Below are 24,973 nucleotides of genomic sequence, written 5' to 3' on the forward strand. Positions count from 1 at the left end.
TTTGAATAAGATTGAACCAACTCTTAGGGCAACATACAGTGCATTCGGAAAGTATTCAGACCCCTTGACTTTTTCCATATTTTGTTAAGTTACCAGCCTTATTCTAAAATGGATTAAAAAAAATGTTTTATCAACAATCTACACACAATATCACACAATGAAAAAGCAAAAACACATTGAGCTCAGGTGCATCCTGTTTCCATTGATCATCATCGAGATGCTTCTACAACTTGATTGGAGTCCACCTGTGGTAAATGCAATTGATTGGACATGATTTGAAATGGCACACACCTGTCTATATAAGGTACCACAGTTGACAGTGCATGTCAGAGCAAAAACCAAGCATGAGGTCGAAGTAATTGTCTGTAGAGCTCAGAGACAGGATTGTGTCGAGGCACAGATCTGGGGAAGGATAGCAAAAAATGTCTCTGCAGCATTGAAGGTCCCCAAGAACACAGTAGCCTCCATCATTCTTAAATGGAAGAGGTTTGGAACTGGCCGAGACTGGCCGCCAGGCCAAACTGAGCAATCGGGGAAGAAAGGCCTTAGTCAAGGAGGTGACCAAGAACCCGATGGTCACTCTGACAGAATTCCTCTGTGGAGATGGGAGAACCTTCCAGAAAGACAACCATCGTTGTAGCACTCCACCAATTAGGCCTTTATGGTAGAGTTTCCAGACGGAAGCCACTCCTCAGTAAAATGCACATGACAGCCAGTGGAGGCTCCTCAGAGGAGGAAGGGGAGGACCATCCTCCTCAGTGAATTTCATTTAAAAAATGTAACGTTTAGATAAAACTATACTAAATATAATCACTTCACCAAATAATTGATAAAAAAACTATATTTTGCAAAGAAGGTCTACAGTAGCCTCAACTGCACTCTGTAAGGTAGCACCATGGTGTAGCTGGAAGACAGCTAGCTTCCATCCTCCTCTGAATACATTGACTTCAATACAAAACCTAGGAGGCTCATGGTTCTCACCCCCTTCCATAGACTTACACAGTAATTATGACTATAACTTCCGGAGGACATCCTCCAACCTATCAGAGCTCTTGTAGCATGAACTGAATGGACATGTTGTCCATCTAATCAAAGGATGGGAGAATGAATCTAGTACTGAAAGCATAAGCTACAGCTAGCTAGCACTGCAGTGCATAAAATGTGATGAGTAGTTGACTCAGAGAGAGAAAGACAATAGTTGAACAATTCTCAGCAAATTAATTTCTTCCTAAATGAAGGAGAAGTAAGAGAGAAATAGAGAGATTTAGATATGTTTTTGCACTTTCAGTTTCACTTACTTAGCTAACAAAAGCAGCTAACTTGAGCTATTTTAGCCTACTGAAACACCCTGCTCAAACAGAGGAATGCTATGTTAGCTAGCTGGCTATGACTATCCAACACAACACTGGACCTCTTCCAAGTCAAGGTAAGCTTTTGGTTTTACTAATTTATTGCCATCGGGGTTCCGCCGGTGTAACTGCTTACTGAAATGTTACTGCATGATTGTAGCGGGTTTACTAAAAGATTAGTTATATTAGGTATGCTGACTATGATGTTACTTTAGCTAATATGATGACAACGATGTAGGCTGTGTGTAGCAGTTTGGCTTGGAAAGTTTTTTTCGCCTGGTCATACAGCTGATGTGTTGTGCATTGAAGTCCACAACCAAAGGGAAAGGTGAAAGGTGGAGAGCACACAACGTAGATGCGAGAAGGAAAACAATGTGGCTGCTATGAAACTGAACTGTATTTACCCATGATTATTCATTCAGCCGATTCTGTTGAAAAATGTTTCTTAAACAGAAGCAAACAGAACAAAACGGGGATAAACATACCTGAATCTGTCCAAAAGAAACTCTCGTTTGCAACTGTTGGACTAATGATCACACCCACCATCAGCTCGATGCAGGCAAGAGTGTGCAAGGCGGTATTGAATGCCACTGTCTGTTCATGTGTCACTCTCTGTCACATCAAATTATTTTCTCGACTACGTTGTACATTTTCGTTCATAGGCTAGGTTGTAGCAACCTCATGATGGGTATAGGGACAATTTGAGTATCATGTAGTAGCCTAAACCTATCACTGTTACATTTAACTGGGTGAATGGAATATGAATCACAGTCATCCAACATGCTGCAATAGAAATAAGGCCATGCTCATGAAAAATAAATCGCCTTCCCTCATCTTAAATGGCCCTGACTGCCACTGATGACAGGCTGCTTGGAGTTTGCCAAAAGCCACTTAAAGGACTCTCAGACCATAAGAAACCAGATTCTCTAGTCTGATGAAACCATTTGGTCTGAATGCCAAGCATCACGTTTGGAGGAAACCTGACACCATCCCTACGGTGAAGCATGGTGGTGGCAGCATCATGCTGTGTGGATGTTTTTCAGGGGCAGGGACTGGGAGACAAGTCAGGATCGAGGGAAAAATGAACGGAGCAAAGAAAAGAGAGATCATTGATAAAACCTGCTCCAGAGCGCTCAGGACCTTAGAATGGGCCAACGGTTCACCTTCTAACAGGACAACGACCCTTAGCACACAGCCAAAGCAAAGCAGGACTGGCTTCGGGACAAGTCTCTGAATGTCTTTCAGAGGCCCAGCCAGAGCCCGGACTTGAACCCGATCGAACATATCTGGAGAGACCTGAAAATAGCTGTGCAGCAACGCTCCGCATCAAACCTGACAGAGCTCGATAGGATCAGGTGTGCCAAGCTTGTAGCGTCATACCCAAGAAGACTCGAGGCTGTAATTGCTGCCAAAGGTGCTTCAACAAAATACTGAGTAAACGCTTTGAATACTTCTTTTTAAAAAAAAGTTTGCTTTGTCATATTGTGTGTAGATTGATGAGGGAAAAAAACAATTTCATCAATTTTAGAATAAGGCTGAAACGTTTTTTAATACTTTCCGAATGCACTGTATATCCATTATCTTTCTAAGAATTGCTCAAAGTCAATACATTCGGTTAGGAATCATTGAAGGACAGCAATATAACAACCTTTGTTGCCAAAGGTGCCTCCACCAAGTATTAACTCTGTGGTGTGAAGACATAAGCCATCAAGAAATCTTTGTTAAAATAAAATAATAATTAAGAAACAAATCATACTGTATGTTTCTTTCACTTTAAACATGTCGAGCAGGTTGTGTAGTTAAGTAGGGAAAGAAATAAAATATGATCCCTTTTTTAAATGCAATTTTAAGGCAGCACATGTGAAAACTGTGCAATGGGTGTGTAGACTTTCACAAGGCACTATGGGTGCATGTATGGATGCGTGTGCCCGCCTGTGTGTGTGGTAGCATGTATGTCCGTGTGCATGTGTGTGTGTTTGTGTAGGTGTGTTTGTGTGCGTGGTGCTCTGTACCTCTGTGACCATAGGGAATCCCAGGAAGAAGAAACAGGCACAGCAGATGAGCGTGAACAGAGGCTTGTTCTTTCTCAGATACTGGGGGAACTCATCTGACACAGACGTCACTATGGTCTCAATGGTGGCAAACTGGGACATAAGAGAAAGGAGGGGAGACAGCATAGAGAGGGAGGAGAGGTGAGATGGAAGAGAGGAGAGACCAGGCAAACGGGGGAGACAGTAGGGAGACAGCAGGGGAGGGAGGCGAGATGGAGGGAAGAAAAAAAGGAGGAAGAGGGCAGAGGAGCGATAGGGGAAAGAGAAATGAAAGAGAGGGACAATAAGTGAGGAAAGTCAAGGAAGAGAGGCGAGACAACAGTAAAAGTCAATGACAGTGAGGGAGAGAGTCATTACAATCACACAACAGATATCTATGGACAAAGGGACCAGAGAGAGGAAAAATATAGCAGAGATAGAGAATGAACACCTGCATAAAAGAGACACAGACGAGAGAGGAGGGGAGCAGAAGGAAATGACAAGAGCGGCCGAGGGGCCAGAGGACAAACGCAGAGGAAAAAAGAAGGATGAATACACAGATCGAGCAAAGAAAGAGATAAAGAGTGGAGCCCAATGGAACTGAGCTTTCTGCCACTTGACTGCTTCTCTACATCCACCCGAGCTCCCCCAAAACATTCTCATCAATACAGTATCCCCAGCCTATTACCGCCAAGCACTAACACGCACACACACACACAAACAATACAACAAAGCCTCTTCCCTGCTTCAACAGACCCACAGCTGCGAAGGCAAACCAACATCATAATTGACTGTTTACTGTCGTCTTAATAGATAACTTTTAATACACTGACCGAAGGTCGTTTTAGGGTGTAAACATGACAGATTGACTGAATTTGTTTGACTTAGAAATGTACCTCCAGTGTTTTCCATGGTCTTAAATGGTCTTGAGACTTTAATGCTTTAAAGAAAAGGTCTCAGCGATCTTAAAATGTTAGCTCTGTAAAGACAGAGAGAGAGAGAGAGAGACAGCACAAGAGCTGATTTTTCTCTGCTGCTTTACAATAGACACTGCAGATGCTAGCGACGGTTACCACAACTCATACTAAAATACTGTGTCTAACAGACAGCAAAGAAGGCATCCTACTGAAATAGGGCCCAATGCACATTAAGTAATTCAATAGTGTGTCATTCAAATTGTGTGGTTTCATTTGTGGTTGATTGGATGAGTGCAGTAAATACAGAGGGCTACTCTTCTGCAGTTCCACGGAGGGCAAACAGCTCATTTCCATGAAGCCCTATGAGTTGTTCAGTGGCAGCGGAGTGCTGTGTAAAAAGAAACCACCACAATCGCACACAAAGTGAAACCACATGTGCCATTGATCCCACCAATTAGAGCGTTCACACCCCGCAGAGGCAGTTGTTGATGAGGGCAGAAGTGGTTCCCCTTCTCCTTTCTCTTCTACAATCATTATTTCTCTCTCTATTCACCTCCCTACTCCCTAGGCGGGGCAGTCCCCCAACTAGCTCTGTTGTCCCTCCACCCAAAAAAGTATTCTATTGGTTTCAATTGACCATGTTGGTGCCAGAGTGCCTGGATGTTGCTTTGTGGACCTTTGTGGCCCACATGGAAATCAAACTTGGGAGAAGACTGAAAAACACAACTACACACACAAGGTGCTGTAAAATCCGCGATGCAGAGAATGAAGACTGGATCATGGAATCCAGACATCAAAACTGAATTCAACAATAATTTAAAACATCTTCATCTTAGGAGGAAATCAACTAAAGGTATTGAACTTGTTTGAAAATAAATACATTTTCCCAAGATTATCATGAACATGAACAAAATGCATCAGTGATTCGTATTTTCCTTCAACTTTCTGAAGAGGCAACGCTGGAATGCTCATGTTTGTGTGTGCGTGTTTATCTAACACTTTGTTAAGCCATTAGCGATGATGCTAATAATGATAATCGTCTTCTGGGTAGATGCAAAGGCTTTCCCAAAAACCTGCTCAATTAAATGTTAACTACAAAGGCAGAATGATATCATAATTATTTGCATCAATCCAGTGGTGATTTGTTTAGCTAACGCGTGCTACAGAAACACTGCTAACCAAACAAGCCTCTTGCTTTGCACACTTGTATCTACACCCAAAAATATCAATTTCTTAGATATATTCCAGACCTCAAAAGTGGTCGCCTGATGTGGTTTATAAGCATTCTTTTGTATAAAAAAATGCAAATGTTGTTGTTTTTCTATGACAATTTTTTTTGCTTAGAGTGACAACCTGGAAAAAAATGCGGGAAAAAACTGAAACCTTCAAAAACAACACAGAGAAAATGACATTTTGGGGGGGGGGATGAACAGAAGGCAACAAAATTAGGCAACAAAATACAACAGACTTGAAAGGGCCCTACACACACAAAAACACACACACAGTGAAGGTTGGTTACCATGGTATCCAAGCCGAGGGTCAGCAGCATGAGGAAGAATATGATGGCCCAGAACGGAGAGAGTGGAAGTCTGGTCAGAGCCTCCGGGTACACCACAAATGCTATGCCTGGACCTGAGAGTGTTAAATCAGATTGATAATCAGAGGCAAAAATCGAAGAGTACTATTAACTGGTCAATCCACTCTCTATCTCTGTAGATATCTTTCTATCTGTCTATCTGTCTATGGTCATACACTATCTGATCCTACCATACCAGGGCTTCAAATCAAATCTAATTGTATTTGTAATGTTCGCCGAATACAACAGGTTTAGACCTTACAGGGAAATGCTTACTTACAAGCCCTGAACCAACAATGCAGTTTTAAGAAAAACAAGTGATAGATAAAAAATAATTAACGATTAATTAAAGAGCAGCAGTAAAATAACAGTAGCAAGGCTACATACAGGGAGTACCGGTTCAGAGTCAATGTGCGGGGGCACAGGTTCGTCGAGGTAATTAAGGTAATATGTACATGTAGGTAGAGTTAAAGTGGCTATGCATAGATAATTAACAGAGAGTTAACAGAGAGCAGGAGCATAAAAGAGGGGGCAATGCAAATAGTCTGGATAGCCATTTGATTAGCTGTTCAGGAGCCTTATGTCTTGGGGGTAGAAGCTGTTAAGAAGTCTTTTGGACCTAGACTTGGCACTCCGGTATCGCTTGCCATGCAATAGCAGAGAGAACAGTCTATGACTAGGGTGGCTGGAGTCTTTGACCATTTTTAGGGCCTTCCTCTGACTCTGCCTGGTACAGAGGTCCTGGATGGCAGGATGCTTGGCCCCTGTGATGTACTGGGCCATTCGCACTACCCTCTGTAGTGTCTTGCGGCAGGAGGCCGAGCAGTTGCAATATCACGCAGTGATGCTCTCGATGGTGCAGCTGTAGAATGTTTGAGGGTCTGAGGACTCATGCCAAATCTTTTCAGTCTCCTGATGTGTAATACGTGTTGTCCTGCCCTCTTCACAACTATCTTGGTGTGTTTGGACCATGTTAATTTGTTGGTGATGTGGACACCAAGGAACTTGAAGCTCTCAACCTGCTCCACTACAGCCCAGTCGATGAGAATGGGGGCGTACTCGGTCATCCTTTTCCTGTAGTCCACAATCATCTCCTTTGTCTTGATCACATTGAAGGAGAGGTTGTTGTCCTTGCACCACACGGCCAGGTCTCTGACCCCCCTATAGGCTGCCTCGTTGTTGTCGGTCATCAGGCCTACCACTGTTGTGTCATCTGCAAATTTAATGATGGTGTTGGAGTCGTGCCTGGCCGTGCAGTCATGAGTGAACAGGGAGTACAGGAGATGGTTGAGAACACACCCCTGAGGGGCCCCCATGTTCAGGATCAGCGTGGTGGATGTGTTGTTACCTACCCTTACCACCTGGGTGCAGCCCGTCAGGAAGTCCAGGATCCAGTTGCAGAGTGTTTAGTCCTAGGGTCCTTAGCTTAGTGTTGAATGATGAGCTATAGTTAATGAATAGCATTCTCACGTAGGTGTTCATTTTGTCCAAGTGGGAAAGGGCTGTGTGGAGTGCAATAGAGATTGCATCATCTGTGGATCTGTTGAGGCGGTATGCAAATTGGAGTGGGTCTAGGGTTTCTGAGATAATGGTGTTGATGTGAGCCAAGACCAGCCTTTCAAAGCACTTCGAAGCACTTCATGGCTACAAATGTGAGTGCTATGGGTCAGTAGTCATTTAGGCAGGTTACCTTAGTGTTCTTGGGCACAGGGACTATAGTGGCCTACCAACATGTTGGTATTACAGACTCAGTTAGGGACAGGTTGAAAATGTCAGTGAAGTTGGTCAGGGCATGCTCAGAGTACACGTCCTGGTAATCCGTCTGGCCCTGCGGCCTTGTGAATGTTGACCTTTTTAAAGGTCTTACTCACATCGGCTATGTAGAGCGTGATCACACAGTCGTCCGGAACAGCTGATGCTCTCATGCATGCTTCAGCGTTGCTTGCCTCAAAGCATGCATAGAAGTAATTTAGCTTATTTTAGCCTAATGCTGTATTGACGCTTTGCATGTTTGATGGTTCGTCGGAGAGCATAGTGGGATTTCTTATAAGCATCCAGGTTAGAGTCCCACTCTTTGAAAGTGGCAGCTCTACCATTTAGTTGAGTGCAGATGTTGCCTGTAATACATGGCTTCTGGTTGGGGTATGTACGTACGGGCACTGTGGGGAAGATGTCATCGATTCACTTATTGACGAAGCCAGTGACTGATGTGGTGTACTCCTCAATGCCACCGGAAGAATCCCGGAACATATTCCAGTCTGTGCTAGCAAAACAGTCCTGTAGCTTAGCATCTGCGTCATCTGGGGGTGGAGCTAGGAGAGAGTGGTGGATGTGGCAGCTCATTGAGTGCAATCTTACTGCCAGCATCGGTTTGTGGTGGTAAATAGACAGCTACGATAAATATAGATGAAAACTATCTTGGTAAAGAGTGTGGTCTACAGCTTATCATGAGATACTCTACCTCAGGTGAGAAAAACCTTGAGACTTCCTTAATATTAGATTTTGTGCATCAGCTGTTGTTTACAAACATACACAGTCAACCACCCCTTGTCATAGCAGAGGCGGCTGTTCTATCTTGCCGATGCAGCGTTAACTCCGACCAGTTGTATGTTGTCTATGTCGTCATTCAGCCACGACTTGGTGAAACATAAGATATTACAGTTTTTAATGTCCCATTGGTAGGATATTCGTGATCATAGCTCGTATATTTTTCTTATCCAATAATTGTACGTTGGCTAATAGGACTGATGGTAGGAGGCAGATAACCCACTCGCTGTCGGATCCTTACAAGGCACCCCGACCTGTGTCCCTGATATCTCTGTCTCTTTCTCATGCGAATCACATGATTTGGACCTTGTCAGGTATCTGAAGTAAATCCTTTGCGTCCAACTCGTTAAAGAAAAAATCTTCATCCAGTACGAGGTGAGTAATCGCTGTCCTGATATCTAGAAGCTCTTTTTGGTCATAAGAGAAGGTGGCAGAAATATTATGTACAAAATAAGTTACAAATAACGCGAAAAAAACACACACAATAACACAATAGGTTATGAGATGGTAAAACGGCAGCCATCTCCTCCGGCGCCAAATACTTCATCTGTATTTTGATTTTTCAAGGATTTTACCTATATAAATGTTTAATTTACCTTCATCTGCCACCTTCTCAATGGGCACCTTCAGTTCATGGGCCATGAATCCAATGACGGAGAAGATGACGAACCCAGCGAATATACTGGTGGCACTGTTAACTATGCACACGATGATGGTGTCCCTAAACAAGAGTAGAGGGACAAGAAAGGGACGTAAATGTTACAGGGCTGTGACACATACAGTATTGGAGAACTTGGAATGTTTTTGGAGTATTATCACACACAAGTGAGTGGCTATGTGTTGGTAATTGTTATTATGTGTAAAAATGTCAAAATATTTGAAAAACAGAACCTAAGGATGTTCCAAGTGTTTTACAGGAGTTGATAGCTGGTTTTGTTCAAATAATGCCTTCTTTTACATATCTATTTAATTTCACCTTTATTTAACCAGGCAAGTCAGTTAAAAACAAATTCTTATTTTCAATGACGGCCTAGGAACAGTGGGTTAACTGCCTGTTCAGGGGCAGAACGACAGAGTTGTACCATGTCGGCTTATAGCAGTTTTACTTCTTGTTTATATGTTGTGTTATTGTCACGGTACTCAGTATCACAACACTCAAGTTATCATGGCAAGAAACAAAACATGAAGCAGACAGATTTTCATGATGACAATCATATATTGGAAATAAACACGTAGCAAAGTGCATGCCCCGCCCACCTCAGGATTCCCCCTTTTCCAGCCATCATTTCCCTGTTTTTGTGAGGTGTAAATTCACTTGTCACAGAATTGTTGCTGGATAGATTTATTTCAAAAGAAATCAATGTACATTTCAACTCTTGCTTGTACAATCATTGATTTTACAATCGTGCAAACGTCTGTTCTGACCGCTGAAACTAGTTTCAAGTAAGGTGTCATATGTAAGGGATAGGCATGGTATAGACCTTCCAATGAAATGCTTATTTGCAGGTTCCTTCTCGACAATGCAACAACAATAAGAAATAATAAAAGATACGGATACAAACATAAAGTAAATGGCTCAGTAAAATAAACATTTTAGCATTAGTATAATACAAGAAGGGACAATTAATAATCAAATATTTAAAAGTATTCGGGGAAAGGGGATTGGGGGCAAGGAATTCAATTGCGCAATATTTAGCAATCATAATCAGAGTCTGGTGGTAGCAGTCGTGATGTTTGTGTAGTCCCCACAAGAAAAGTAAAATAACAACAATGGGGGGGTTAGGATTAAGGTTAGAATGAGTGTGTGTGTGTGTGTGTGTGTGTGTGTGTGTGTGTGTGTGTGTGTGTGTGTGTGTGTGTGTGTGTGTGTGTGTGTGTGTGTGTGTGTGTGTGTGTGTGTGTGTGTGTGTGGACTTCCTGACGGGCTGCACCCAGGTGGTAAGGGTAGGTAACAACACATCCACCAGGTGTGGAGAGTCAGTGCAGGTGGTCGGTCCAATTCAAGTGTTCAAGAGTCTTGTTCAACAGGCCTGTAAATATATATATATTTAAAAAAATATATTCTTCAAATTTTCAAATAGTCCATTTATATTTTCCAACGGGGCTATACATTTGGGTGAGAGTTTTTTGTCACCTGAGTATGCTTGTTTCACTGCCAAAAATAAAATGAAACCATCAAGTGTTCAGCTAAATAACAACACAATGTCGAATACAGGTAGCCTAGACAAATAATTAACATCCAATCACATTAACCGTTACTCTCTCACGGGAATTCCACTAATGGTCCGTATGTAGCCAAACGTAGCTGCTGCTCATGTTGGTATCTGTACAGATGGCGCAAAAGCCAAGACAGGGAGACATAGTGGAGTGGTAACGCGCTTGCAAGCAGTTGCTCCAGACAGCCAATTGGGTACACTGCAGCATCTACCGAGAGGCTCATGTTGCCTGACGGCTTGAAATTGTTAACTTTGTTAAAGCAAGGCCCCTGAACTCTCGTGTATTTTCTGCACTAGGCAATGATATTGGGAGCGACCATGTAACGCTTTTACAACACACAGAAGTGCGCTGGCTATCAAGGGGCAAAGTATTGACACGGTTTTTTTTAATTGAAAGAAGAGCTTAAAGTTTTCTTTACTGGCCATCATTTTTACTTGTCTGATCGCTTGCATGATGACAAGTTTCTCACTGTCACGACTTCCGCCGAGGTTGGCTCTCCTGCCCGTTCAGGCGGTGCTCGGCGGTCGTCGTCACCGTCCTACTAGCCACTACCGATCCCTTTTCGTGTATCTGTTGGTTTTGTCTGATTGGTTTCACCTGTGTGTTGTTTAGTTAATTAGTGTCTGTATATAATGTAGGTTGTCCCACCCTTGTTTTGTGCGGGATTGTTTATTTTGTCATTCGTTTTCGTCTGTCGTGGTTATCGTGTTTTCTTATTCTCCGGTTAGTCTGTTATCCTGTGTTGGATAATTTCACCCTGTGTGTGTTTGGGTTGACCGTGTTTGTTTGTTCACCGGAGAATAAACTTTATTATCGCATTCTGCTCTCTGCGCCTGATTCCACCTACCTTGATTAGACGTGACAGAATCCCGCACCACCATGGAATCAGCAGGAGCAGCAGCGTCTCCTCTCCCATCGATGGAGGAGAGGGTCCTCCATCATACCAGCGTGATTCACCGGATTGGTTCTGCTATGGACCAAATGATGGAGAGAATGGATCGATGGGAGAGGAGTGGCCTCCCCACCTCATCTTTAGCAACCCCTTCTCCAGCACCTCCTGTTTCTGCGACCACATCTGGCTCTGGGGCTCTTCGGCTGACACTCCCATGGGAGTTTGACGGATCGGCGGCTGGGTGCCAGGGTTTCCTCCTTCAGCTGGAACTATACCTGGCAACCGTGCGTCCTGCTCCCTCTGGAGAGGAGAGCGTGTGCGCCCTCGTCTCCTGATTGACTGGGCGAGCCCTCGAGTGGGCCAACGCAGTGTGGAATGGTCCGGACTCTGCTAAGGATAATTACCCAGAGTTCACCCGCCGATTCCGAGCTGTTTTTGAACGGCTGTTTCACCTGCGTCAGGAGACGAGGAGCATACAGGATTTTGCCCTAGAGTTTAGGACTTTGGCAGCAGGAGCAGGATGGAACGACAGGGCCTTGATTGATCATTTTAGATGGAGTCTCAGTGAGGACGTCCGCAGGGAGCTGGCATGTCGGGACACCACATTCACACTGGATGGACTTATCGATCTGGCTATCCGTCTCGACAACCTGCTGGCTGCTCGCGGGCGTTCGGATCAGGTCCTGTCGTTTCCAATCCCCAGCCCCCCTGTTCCTATCCCTATGGAATTAGGAGGTACGGCTTCAAGGGGGACCGGATGAGGAGTGTCCTCCTGCACCAGTTGTGGTCGACGAGGGCACACGTCTGACCGGTGCTGGAGGAACTCGTCTAGGAGTCGGGAGGACAGGCGGAACACTGCTCGATCACCCCAGGTGAGTAAGCACCAAACTCATTCAGAGCTTCCTGTCGGTCATGTGTTTGTATTGATTTCTTTCCCTGGTTTTTCCCCCTCTCTACAGCATAAGGCGCTAGTCGATTCAGGCGTAGCTGGGAATTTTATGGATCGTGGGCTTGAGTTAAGGCTAGGGATTCCCCTGGTGTCGTTAGATCGACCTTTCCCCGTGCACTCCTTAGATAGCCGACCATTAGGGTCAGGAGTAATTAGGGAGGCTACGGTGCCGCTGGACATGGTAACGCAGGGTGATCATAAGGAGCAGATTAGCCTGTTCCTTATAGATTCACCTGCGTTTCCAGTGGTGTTGGGGGTTCCCTGGTTAGCTCAACACAACCCGGTGATTTTCTGGCGACAGGGGGCTCTTGAGGGGTGGTCAGAGGAGTGTTCAGGTAGGTGTATAGGAGTTGCCGTTGGTGCGACTACGGTGGGGAGTCCAGACCAAGTTTCCACCGTGCGCATTCCCTCTGAATATGCCGATTTGGCTATCGCCTTCAGTAAAGGGAAGGCGATCCAATTACCACCTCATCGTCGAGAGGACTGCGCGATAAACCTTCTGGAAAACGCTGCACTTCCTAGGAGTCATGTGTATCCATTGTCCCAGGAGGAGACAGTTGCGATGGAAACATATGTTTCCGAATCGCTGGGACAGGGGTACATTCAGCCCTCCATATCACCCGTCTCCTCAAGCTTCTTTTTTGTGAAGAAGAAGGATGGAGGTCTGCATCCGTGTATTGATTATAGAGGTCTAAATTCCATCACAGTGGGGTTTAGTTACCCACTACCTCTCATCGCTACGGCAATGGAATCATTTCACGGGGCGCGATTCTTCACAAAACTGGACCTGAGGAGCGCGTATAATCTGGTACGTATCCGGGGAGGAGATGAGTGGAAGACCGCATTTAGTACTACTTCTGGTCATTATGAGTACTGCGTCATGCCATACGGGTTGAAGAATGCTCCAGACGTTTTCCAATCCTTCGTAGATGAGATTCTCAGAGACCTGCTCGGGCAGGGAGTGGTAGTGTACATTGATGACATCTTGATCTATTCTGCCACACGCGCGGAGCATGTGTCTCTGGTGCGTAAGGTACTTGGGCGACTACTGGAGCATGACCTGTATTGCAAGGCGGAGAAATGTGAGTTTTTCAAACAGTCAGTTTCCTTCCTGGGGTATCGTATTTCCACCTACGGGGTGGTGATGGAGGATGATCGCGTTACAGCCGTGCGTAATTGGCCGACCACGGTGAAAGAAGTTCAGCGGTTTTTAGGGTTTGCCAATTACTACCGGAGGTTTATCCGGGGTTTTGGTCAGGTGGCTGCTCCCATCACCTCACTGCTGAAGGGAGGACCGGTGCGCTTGCGCTGGTCAGCAGAGGCGGGCAGAACTTTCAGTCGTCTGAAAGAGCTGTTCACCAATGCGCCCGTGTTGGCGCATCCGGACCCCTCTTTAGCGTTCATAGTGGAGGTGGATGCGTCCGAGGCTGGGGTTGGAGCCGTGCTGTCCCAACGCTCGGGCGTGCCATCCAAACTCTGCCCGTGTGCTTTCTTTTCGAGCAAGCTCAGCCCAGCGGAGCGAAACTATGATGTGGGGGACCGGGAGTTGTTAGCTGTAGTCAAGGCTCTGAAGGTGTGGAGACATTGGCTTGAGGGGGCTAAACACGCTTTTCTCATCTGGACTGACCATCGTAATCTCGAGTACATCCGCGCAGCTAAGAGACTAAATCCACGTCAGGCTAGATGGGCCATGTTTTTTACTAGGTTCCAGTTTACCCTCACATATCGGCCAGGCTCCCAAAACACTAAAGCTGACGCACTGTCTCGCCTCTATGATACCGAGGAACGGTCAGTAGAGCCAACTCCCATCATTCCACCGTCATGTCTCGTGGCACCGGTGGTATGGGAGGTGGATACTGAGATAGAGAGAGCCTCACGGTCAGAGCCGGCTCCTCCTAACTCCTAACTGTCCAGTAGGGACCAAGTACGTGCCGAGGGTGGTCCGGGACAAGCTGATTAGGTGGGCTCATACTCTTCCCTCCTCGGGTCATCCTGGTATCAAGAGGACAGTGCAGAGTCTGAGAGGGAGATACTGGTGGCCCACACTGGCTAAAGACGTGAGATTTTATGTCTCCTCCTGCTCAGTGTGTGCTCAGAGCAAGGCACCTCGGCACCTACCTAGAGGGAAATTACAACCCCTCCCCGTTCCACAACGGCCGTGGACACATTTATCGGTGGATTTTCTCACCGACCTTCCCCCGTCCCTGGTCGTTGTGGATCGGTTTTCTAAGTGCTGTCATCTCATTCCGTTGCCCGGTCTTCCTACGGCCCTGCAGACTGCTGAAGCTTTGTTTACCCATGTCTTCCGGCACTATGGGGTGCCTGAGGACATCGTCTCTGATCTGGGTCCCCAATTCACGTCCAGAGTGTGGAGGGCGTTTATGGAGAGACTGGGGGTCTCGGTTAGCTTAACCTCAGGTTTTCACCCCGAGAGTAATGGGCAGGTGGAACGCCTTAACCAGGATGTGGGCAGGTTTCTGCGGTCCTATTGTCGGGACCGGCCTGGTGAGTGGGCTAGGTATGTTCCATGGGCCGAACTAGCCCAGAACTCCTTACGCAACTCCTCTACTAACTTGTCTCCTTTTGAGTGTGTGTTAGGCTACCAGCCGGTCCTGGCTCCATGGCATCAGAGTCAGACCGAGGCTCCTGTGGTGGAGGAATGGGTACAGCGCTCCAAGGACACCTGGAAAGCCGTTCAGGACTCATTACGGTTAGCGGGAGAACGGCAGAAGAGGAGCGCTGACCAACACCGCAGTGAGACCCCCGTGTTTGCACCGGGGGACAGGGTCTGGCTCCTGACCCGAAACCTGTCTCTCCGCCTGCCCTGTCGGAAGCTGGGGCCGCAGTGTGTGGGGCCGTTCAAAGTCCTGAGGAGAATAAACGAGGTGTGTTATGGGTTACAACTTCCTAGGTATTACCGTATTAACCCCTCGTTTCATGTGTCTCTCCTCAGGCCGGTGGTGGCTGGTCCCCTGCAAGAAGGTGAGGTGTCTGAGGTCCCTCCGCCCCCTCTGGACATCGAGGGGCCCCCGGCGTATACAGTTCGAGGCATTCTGGATTCGAGACGCAGGGTGGGGGGCCTACAGTACCTCGTGGACTGGGAGGGGTACGGCCCGGAGGAGAGATGCTGGGTTCCGGTGAGGGACATTTTGGACCCTTCTCTCCTGATAGAATTTCACCGCCTCCACCCGGATCGCCCAGCACCTCGTCCTCCGGGTCGTCCTCGAGGACGGTGGCGGCGCGCTGCGGGAGCCGCGCGTCAGGGGGGGTACTGTCACGACTTCCGCCGAGGTTGGCTCTCCTGCCCGTTCAGGCGGTGATCGGCGTTCGTCGTCACCGTCCTACTAGCCACTACCGATCCCTTTTCGTGTATCTGTTGGTTTTGTCTGATTGGTTTCACCTGTGTGTTGTTTAGTTAATTAGTGTCTGTATATAATGTAGGTTGTCCCACCCTTGTTTTGTGCGGGATTGTTTATTTTGTCATTCGTTTTCGTCTGTCGTGGTTATCGTGTTTTCTTATTCTCCGGTTAGTCTGTTATCCTGTGTTGGATAATTTCACCCTGTGTGTGTTTGGGTTGACCGTGTTTGTTTGTTCACCGGAGAATAAACTTTATTATCGCATTCTGCTCTCTGCGCCTGATTCCACCTACCTTGATTAGACGTGACACTCACACGACTGGTTTATCTGGGTGATGTTTTTTCTTGCCTGAATGATCTGAATCTCGGATTACAGGGACTCTCCGCAACTATATTCAATATGCGGGACAAAATTGAGGCTATGATTAAGAAGTTGGAGCTCTTCTCTGTCTGCATTAACAAGGACAACACACAAGTCTTTCTATCATTGTACGATATTTTTGTGTGCAAATTAACTCAAGCTTATGGACAATGTCAAATGTGATATAGCGAAGCACCTGAGTGAGTTGGGTGCACAATTACACAGGTACTTTCCCAAAACGGATGACACAAACAACTGGATTCATTATCCCTTTCATGCCCTGCCTCCAGTCCACTTACCGATATCTGAACAAGAGAGCCTCATCGAAATTGCAACATGCGGTTTTGTGCAAATTTAATTGAATCAGAAGCCACTGCCAGATTTCTGGATTGGGCTGTGCTCAGAGTATCCTGCCTTGGCAAATCGAGCTGTTAAGACACTGATGCCCTTTGTAACCACGTACCTATGTGAGAGTGGATTCTGAGAAAATTATTTAAGACGGAGACTCTCTCCCAATACAACCCAACATTGCAGAGTTATGTATATCCTTTCAAGCACACCCTTCTCATTAATCTGTAGTGAGTTATTCACCATATTCTATGAACAAATAAGGGTTTATATGTAAGATGGTTAAATAAAGAGCAAAATGATTGATTATTATTATATGTACCCTGGTCCTATAAGAGCTCTTTGTCACTTCCCACTAGCAGGGTTGTGACAAAAACTCACACTCATTCTTATGTTCAATAAATGCATTGTATAGTGTGTGCGTGGCAGGCTTACAATGATGGCAAAAAACTATATTTGAGAGTGCACCGACCCTGGTGCTAGAGGGGGTATGCAGCTGGAGTTTGAATGTTTGAAGGGGTATGGGCCCATGAAAAGTTTGGGAACCACTGCATTAGATATACCAAATTGAAAAACTCTGACCGTCAGATTTTTAAATCTAGTTTGTTCATGATCTACAGTATATTATTCAGAGCTTTTTTCTACTAGTTGTATTCCAGATTCTGTTGTGGCACTTACATTTTTCACATCTATTTGTAGCTCTCTGGCTGATAAACATGCCCCTTTCAAGCAACTCAGAGTCAAAAAGTGAACTAACCCATGGTACTCTCCTGTACCATCAGACCTTCTCTTGATAAGAAATCAAGCCTGGGCCAATGCTAGACAAACTGTCTCGCTAGCTGATTGCCAGCTACTTAGGCAATTGAGAAATAGGTGCACTGCCTCTGTTATTTGACGTGTGTACTAGTGTTATTGTCAAATAGTGTTATTTGACGTGTATCTTTTTGGACACACAAAGACCCAAACGGCATTCCATAGTATGTTGTGAAGCTAATACCAGTGACACTATTACTGTGTAACTCCGGTAGGGCAACATCTGATCAATAGCACACTTTTTAACATTAGTGTGTACTAGTGCTAGACCAGTCGCGAAAGCCAAAATCACACAAGACAGAGAACGGTTGAATGAATTCCGTTACCTTGGCGTTGATGGATTTCGCTTTTAAGTTGTCTCGCTGAAATTGTCTTACTCTTTCAAATGACTGTTCGACTTGTTGACTGCTCGATCCACACAGCAGACATTGTGGGCTAGGTTAGGAATGCTGTGTTGCAGGTGTACCGCAAATCTTACGTGCCGTCATTACGTCATGTACCTACTGTGCGTTATATAGATATGCACGTCAGCTTTGACATCGTTTTTTCACATCGGCGTTAAACTAGACATCTGTCCGATTCCGATGTTGCCATTTTTAGCTAATATAGTCTGATTCCGATATGTTCACCGATGTATCGTGCATCTCTAGAAGAAAGATATTTGTTTCTGCCCATTTTGAGCCTATAATCGAACCCACAAATGCTGATGCTCCAGATACTCAACTAGTCTAAAGAAGGCCAGGTTTATTGCTTCTTTAATTAGGACAACAGTTTTCAGCTTTGCTAATATAATTTAAAAAAGGGTTTTCTAATGATCAAATAGCCTTTTAAAACAATAAACTTGGATTAGATAACACAATGTGCCATTGGAACACAGGAGTGATGGTTGCTGATAATGGGCCTCTGTACGCCTATGTAGATATTCCATAAAGAATCTGCCATTTCCAGCTACAATAGTCATTTACAACAATAACAATGTCTACACTGTATTTCTGATCAATTTGATGTTATTTTAATGGACAAAAATGTGCTTTCCTTTCAAAAACAAGGACATTTCTAAGTGACCCCAAACTTTCGCAGGAATTTTAAGTGAAATTATGTACAGTTAAATTTGTCCATAGGAACAATAATCAAAGAAAGAGGTATTTTCAACGTCTGTAAAATTTATTTTCAACATCATGTATTTTCACTTAGACCCGAAAGACGTCTTTCAACGTCCGTAAAATATGCATTTTCAACATCCTTAAAATACGTACATTCAAAGTATTTTTGTCGATGTTCAATTTGAGTCCTGGTTGCTGCCAACATTTCTCAAGATATTTTTTCCCTTTAAGTCTTATCATCAGTAACAAAAAAATCTATTCTTTGAACAGACTATGGCCAAGTTATCTATTTCACAATCATTTTGGAAAGTATTTTCACGTTACTATTGCAGTCATTTACAGGTAACTGCCAGAGGAAATACTTGCGTAAATAAGGGATGCAAACAGGGCTCTGAAGTGCATATGCTCCTACATATTCTGCTAAGCGATCTGACAATTTATTTTGGAAGCACCAGTGAGACCAGGAAAAAAAAATCGCCCAAATAATAATTATTGTAATGATAGGCTGCACTGTGCAGTTGTTTCCGAGTGCCCTAGAGAAAAAGCGTGTGCAGATTCGTTCAATCCAAAGCCTACATGTAAAGAATATTAAAGAATGCATCAGAGATTTGTATTTCTTGCAACTTTCTGAAGACGTAACGGCATGGGAATGCCTGTGTCTACCATTTTGTGTAGCCAGTTAGCGATGCTGAAACAGTCTTTTCCCATAAAACCTTCCAAAATTAAATATTAATAACTGCACAAAATAGGCAACTCATGATGATTTGTATCACTCAGGGGGTCTTTTATTTAGCAAACTCTGCTATTGCGCCTGCAGTAAAGAAACACCTCCAGACTCTTGAGGTGTACAATCAGGGACGTCATGCACCCCAAAAATCTAAGGGGGCATAGAGAATCTCGTATTTTCAAACACCCAAAACAGCTTTTTCCTGCAATCAAGAGCCATAATCAGTACGCTTGATTCTATGTGAAAAATATGTATATTTTTCTGCATATCTAAGCATACCTCTTGAGCTGTCTGTATCCTCCTGACAGGTGGTTATTTTTTTTTTATAAATGTAATATGCTTCTCTGCATCTCTGCTAAAAATCTGGGGAAAAGATTGAAAGGAATGAGTCTTATTCAGTACATTTAGTTATTCCTTGCTTTTCTAAAGTCTACCAACCTTGCCAGCAGGATAAGACACAGGTAACTGCCAAAATAATGGAAACACTTGAGTAAATTAGGGATACAAAGTATATTCAAAGCAGGTGCTTCCACACATGGTTCCTGAGTTAATTACGCAAATAACATCCCATCATGCTTAGGGTCATGTATAAAAATGCTTGGCAGACCATTATTTTGGCTACCATAGCTATGCCCCCATAGAATGACAAATTGCTCCATTCATTTTTTTTTTTTACCTTTATTTCACTAGGCAAGTCAGTAAAGAACAAATTCTTATTTTCAATGACGGCCTAGGAACAGTGGGTTAACTGCCTGTTCAGGGGCAGAACAACAGATTTGTACCTTGTCAGCTCTGGGATTCAAACTTGCAACCTTTCGGTTACTAGTCCAACACTCTAACCACTAGTCTACCCTGCCACCCCTCCATAGGGCACGAGTGGTCAGTGAATGGCTTGATGAACATGAAAACATGCCATGGTGGTCTGTCACCATTATCTGAACCAAATTGAACACTTATGGGTGATTCTGGAGCAGTGCCTGAGACAGCGTTTTCCAGCACCATCAACAAAACCCCAAATTATGGAAATGTCTCATGAAAAATCCCTCCAATAGAGTTCCAGACACTTGTAGAATCTATGCCAAGGAGCATTGAGATCATTTATGTCTAGTAAATAGTAAAAATAAAGAAAAACCCTTGAATGTGTAGGTGTATCGAAACCTTTGACTGGTACTGTATATATAGTAGTTTCCTACATTGTAGGATATTAGTGAAGACATCAACACTATGAAATAGCACATATGGAAACATGTAGTAATCAAAGAAGTGTTAAACAAATACAAATATATGTTATATTTGATATTCTTCAAAGTAGCCACCCCTTGCCTTGATGACAGCTTTGCACACTCTTTGCATTCTCTCAAACAGCTTCATGAGGTAGTCACCTGGAATGCATTTCAATTGACAGGTGTGCCTTGTTAAAAGTTAATTTGTGGAATTTCTTTCCTTCTTAATGCGTTTGAGCCAATCACTGATTAGGGATATGTGTTATGACAAGGTAGGGTTGGTAAACAGAAGATAGCCATATTTGGTAAAAGTCCAAGTACGTGTAATTTAATATGTTTATTGTTTGTCTATCTTTTTATGTATTTGTCTACAACAAGTTTATATATGTTTACAACAAGCAAGGGGAAGATATCAGAATAGGGGCATTGGGGAATAATAACATATTGTACGGAATACATTTGTACTGTAGTGAAGCCGTCTCTAGAGTAATGCAAGGTCTCTTTCATGATCATGTGAAACGTCAATTGCTATGGAAATGCTGGGATGTGTTTTTCAATGATGTTAAAGGTAATTATGATGCAATGATGACGGTGATACGATATGGATTACAATTATCATCATGAAAATTAAGGCTATACGCACTACATGTTACACACATAGACACTCAACCATGCAAATTGGCAGAGTTATTATTTACACATTATAGTCTTACTCTTATACAGGCATCGTACACACTCTCACTAAATCACATCCAATTTCATACATATCAACCTACTCAGATTTACTACACACATAATATCTTATAGTATCTGTGGCATTGGCTCACAGGCAAACAGGCAAGGGAATAAAACAAATATTGCTAGAACCTATTTCTTGAATTCAAAATATCAGACATTTGAAATCTCTAATTTTGACCGTCATATAACTCTGATGGTAGTAACTTTCCAAGCACTAATTATGGTCAGACTGAGAATAGTATCTAGTTATGGTAAGGGGTGAAATAAGTATAGCCAGTTATAATTGTAACGGTTTAGCAGATTATAAAAAAGAAGATCAGTCTTTACATGGCTAAAAGAAAAGGAATGTAACATATACTGTTTACAGGAAACTCACTCTATATCCTTAGATGAAGATGAGTGGAAAAAGGAATGGGGTGGTGAAATAATTTTCTGTCATGGACAAAGGAACTCAAAAGGTGTGATGATATTAATTAACAAAAATGTAAATCTGAATCTGCAAATAGTTAGAAATGATTCGCAAGGAAGGTGGATCTTTTTGAATACGAAAGTGGGCGAAAAAGAGATTTGGCTCGCAATCTGTGGATTCTATTCGATTAGATAAAAATGGTATGTTAAACATCACAGCAGAGTTGAAAGATATGTGTTGCGTAGAAACCCGACGAGGGTGGCAAGCAGAGATAGATGGGATGGGCTGAGGGAAGCTGAGGGTTGGTATGTGGAACTGGAGACAAGTGGGAGTGGAGTTTCTGTGTGGGAGATAGAATGATGGACAAAGATTAAAGTTGTTTTTTTTAAGTCCAAATAAAACATAATAAAAAGTATGTTTGAATGACACTTGAGGGGCAGTGTTTTTACAACTAATGCCGGTTTGCCTGAGGCTGATGCCGTGCAAGTGTTTGTACACATGCATATACACACACTCTCATGCAAATAAATGCATACAAGAACACACACATACATGTAATAGTGGCAGACATGCACACAAACATATACAGTTGGCATTGCTGTTATGATTTCAGATGTCCTTGATGTCCTTTGTTTTTGTTTTTATTTTTTTGTTTTGTTGTTTGCTGTTTTCTTCTGTATTTTTCTTGTATCTCTTTAGTTAATTCTCTTGGTTGTTGGTGCATTGGGGGGGTTCTTGGGGGTGGGGAATTGAATTAATTAAAAATGTAAAAAAAATATTGTTGGGGGGGGGGGGTGTGGGAGGGGTCTCAGATGGTTGAGGGGCAGCTATTGGGGAACTGTGTGGGGATCTTGGAGGGTTTGGGTTCACATTTTTTGTCCTGATGGGAGATCTGTCAACGTGCCCTTGAGCAAAGCATTGACCCTGTACGCTTCTGTGGGTCACTCTGAATGGGAGTCTGTTGGATGACTGGTATGATGATGTAGTTGTTGAGCGGCTTAACTGTAGGTATATTGTAAGTTGAGTATATTCAATAAAATAAATAATAAAAATAACAAATAAAAATAAAACATCTCAAGACATCAGTCAGGAAGTTAAAGCTTGGTCGCAAATGTGTCTTCCAAATGGACAATGACCCCAAGCATACTTCCAAAGTTGTGGCAAAATGGCTTAAGGACAACAAAGTCAAGGTATTGAAGTGGCCATCACAAAGCCCTGACCTCAATCCTATAGAAAATGTGTTGGCAGAACTGAAAAAGCGCTTGTGAGCAAGGAGGCCTACAAACTTGACTCAGTTACACCAACTCTGTCAGGAGGAATGGGCCAAAATGCACCGAACTTATTATGGGAAGCTTGTGGAAGGCTACCCGAAACGTTTGACCCGAGTAAAACAATTTAAAGGCAATGCTACCAAATACTAATTGAGTGTATGTAAACTTCTGATCCACTGGGAATGTGATGAAAGAAATAAAAGCTTAAATAAATCACTCTCTCCACTATTATTCTGACACTTCACATTCTTAAAATAAAGTCGTGATCCTAACTGACTTCAGGCAGGGAATTTTTACAAGGATTAAATGTCAGGAATTGTGAGAAACTGAGTTTAAATGTATTTGGTTAAGGTGTATGTAAACTTCCAACTTCAACTGCATATATATTCAAAGGTTTGGGGTCACTTAGAAATGTCCTTGTTTTTGAAAGAAAAGCATTTTCTTTGTCCATTAAAATAACATCAAATTGACCAGAAATACAGTGTAGACATTGTTAATGTTGTAAATGACTATTGTAGCTGGAAACTGCCATTTCTGGGAGGAATGGCCCTAGCCCTCCCCCTCTGATCCAACAGGTCCCAGACGTGTTCAATGGGATTGAGATCCGGGCTCTTCACTCTCCATGGCAGAACACTGACATTCCTGTCTTGCAGGAAATCACTCACAGAACGAGCAGTATGGCTGGTGGCATTGTCATGCTGGAGGGTCATGTCAGGATGAGCCTGCAGGAAGGGTACCACATGAGGGAGAAGGATGTCTTCCCTGTAACGCACAGCGTTGAGATTGCCTGAAATGACAACAAGCTCAGTCCGATGATGCTGTGACACACCGCCTCAGACCATGACGGACCCTCCACCTCCAAATCGATCCGGCTCCAGAGTACAGGCCTTGGTGTAACGCTCATTCCTTCGACAATAAACGCGAATCCAACCATCACCCCTGGTGAGACAAAACTGTGGCTCGTCAGTGAAGAGCACTTTTTTGCCAGTCCTGGCTGGTCCAGCGACGGTGGGTTTGTGCCCATAGGCAACGTTGTTGCCGGTGATGTCTGGTGAGGACCTGCCTTACAACAGGCCTACAAGCCCTCAGTCCAGCCTCTCTCAGCCTGTTGGGGACAGTCTGAGCACTGATGGAGGGATTGTGCGTTCCTGGTGTAATTCAGGCAGTTGTTGTTGCCATCCTGTACCTGTCCCGCAGGTGTGATGTGCATGTTCAGGTGCATGTTCATTAATTGTTTATTGTTCATTGAACAAGCATGGGAAACAGTGTTTAAACGCTTTACAATGAAGATCTGTGAAGTTATTAGAATTTTTATGGATTATCTTTGAAAGACAGGGTCCTGAAAAAGGGACGTTTCTTTAAAAAAAAAAAACTTTTACCCCCTTTTCTCCCCAATTTCGTGGTATCCAATTGTTAGTAATTACTATCTTGTCTCATCGCCACAACTCCCATACGGGCTCGGGTGAGACGAAGGTCAAAAGCCATGCGTCCTCCGATACACAACCCAACCAAGCCGCACTGCTTCTTAACACAGCGCGCCTCCAACCCAGAAGCCAGCCGCACCCCTGTGTCGGAGGAAACACCGTGCACCTGGCCACCTTGGTTAGCGCGCACTGTGCCCGGCCCGCCACAGGGGTCACTGGTGCGCGATGAGACAAGGATATCCCTACCGGCCAAACCTTCCCTAACCCGGACAACGTTACGCCAATTGTGCGTCTACCCACGGACCTCCCAGTCGCGGCCGGCTGCGACAGAGCCTGGGCGCGAACCCATAAACTCTGGTGGCACAGCTATTACTGCGCCACCAGGGAGGCCTGGACGTTTCTTTTTTTGCTGAGTTTATATCGTCAGGATCTCCAAGATTTGATGTTGTTCTCCTAAATTATTTAAGTTGGGAGCACCAGTGCTATCAATGATTATAATTTACAAAGTATATTGAAATCAGGTGCTTCCACACAGGTGTGGTTCCTGAGATAATTAAGCAATTAACATCCCACGATGCTTAGGGTTATGTATAAAAATGTCCAGTTGCCCATTATTTTGGCTACCATGTCTAGAAGAGATCTCAGTGGCTTTGAAAGAGGGATCTCAAAGTTTAAAGTGTGTGTGTGCGTGTGCGTGTCTGTGTGTGTGTGTTTTCGTTTGT

The 24,973-nt window shown here is 44.1% G+C and overlaps 1 protein-coding gene across 1 annotated transcript in view; it reads right to left on the reverse strand.

Annotated features, from left to right (window-relative positions):
- LOC109895302 (sodium- and chloride-dependent glycine transporter 2-like) overlaps nt 1-24,973 on the reverse strand; it is a 45,753-nt gene that overhangs the window by 11,044 nt on the left and 9,736 nt on the right. Inside the window, exons 8-10 of the mRNA XM_031830547.1 lie at nt 9,016-9,140; nt 5,816-5,928; nt 3,362-3,493 (exon numbers count right to left, since the gene is read on the reverse strand). Coding sequence (XP_031686407.1) covers nt 3,362-3,493; nt 5,816-5,928; nt 9,016-9,140 — 370 coding nt within the window. The remainder of the gene's footprint in view (nt 1-3,361; nt 3,494-5,815; nt 5,929-9,015; nt 9,141-24,973) is intronic.

Source organism: Oncorhynchus kisutch, linkage group LG8 (assembly GCF_002021735.2).
Source record: "Oncorhynchus kisutch isolate 150728-3 linkage group LG8, Okis_V2, whole genome shotgun sequence".
NCBI lineage: Eukaryota > Metazoa > Chordata > Actinopteri > Salmoniformes > Salmonidae > Oncorhynchus > Oncorhynchus kisutch.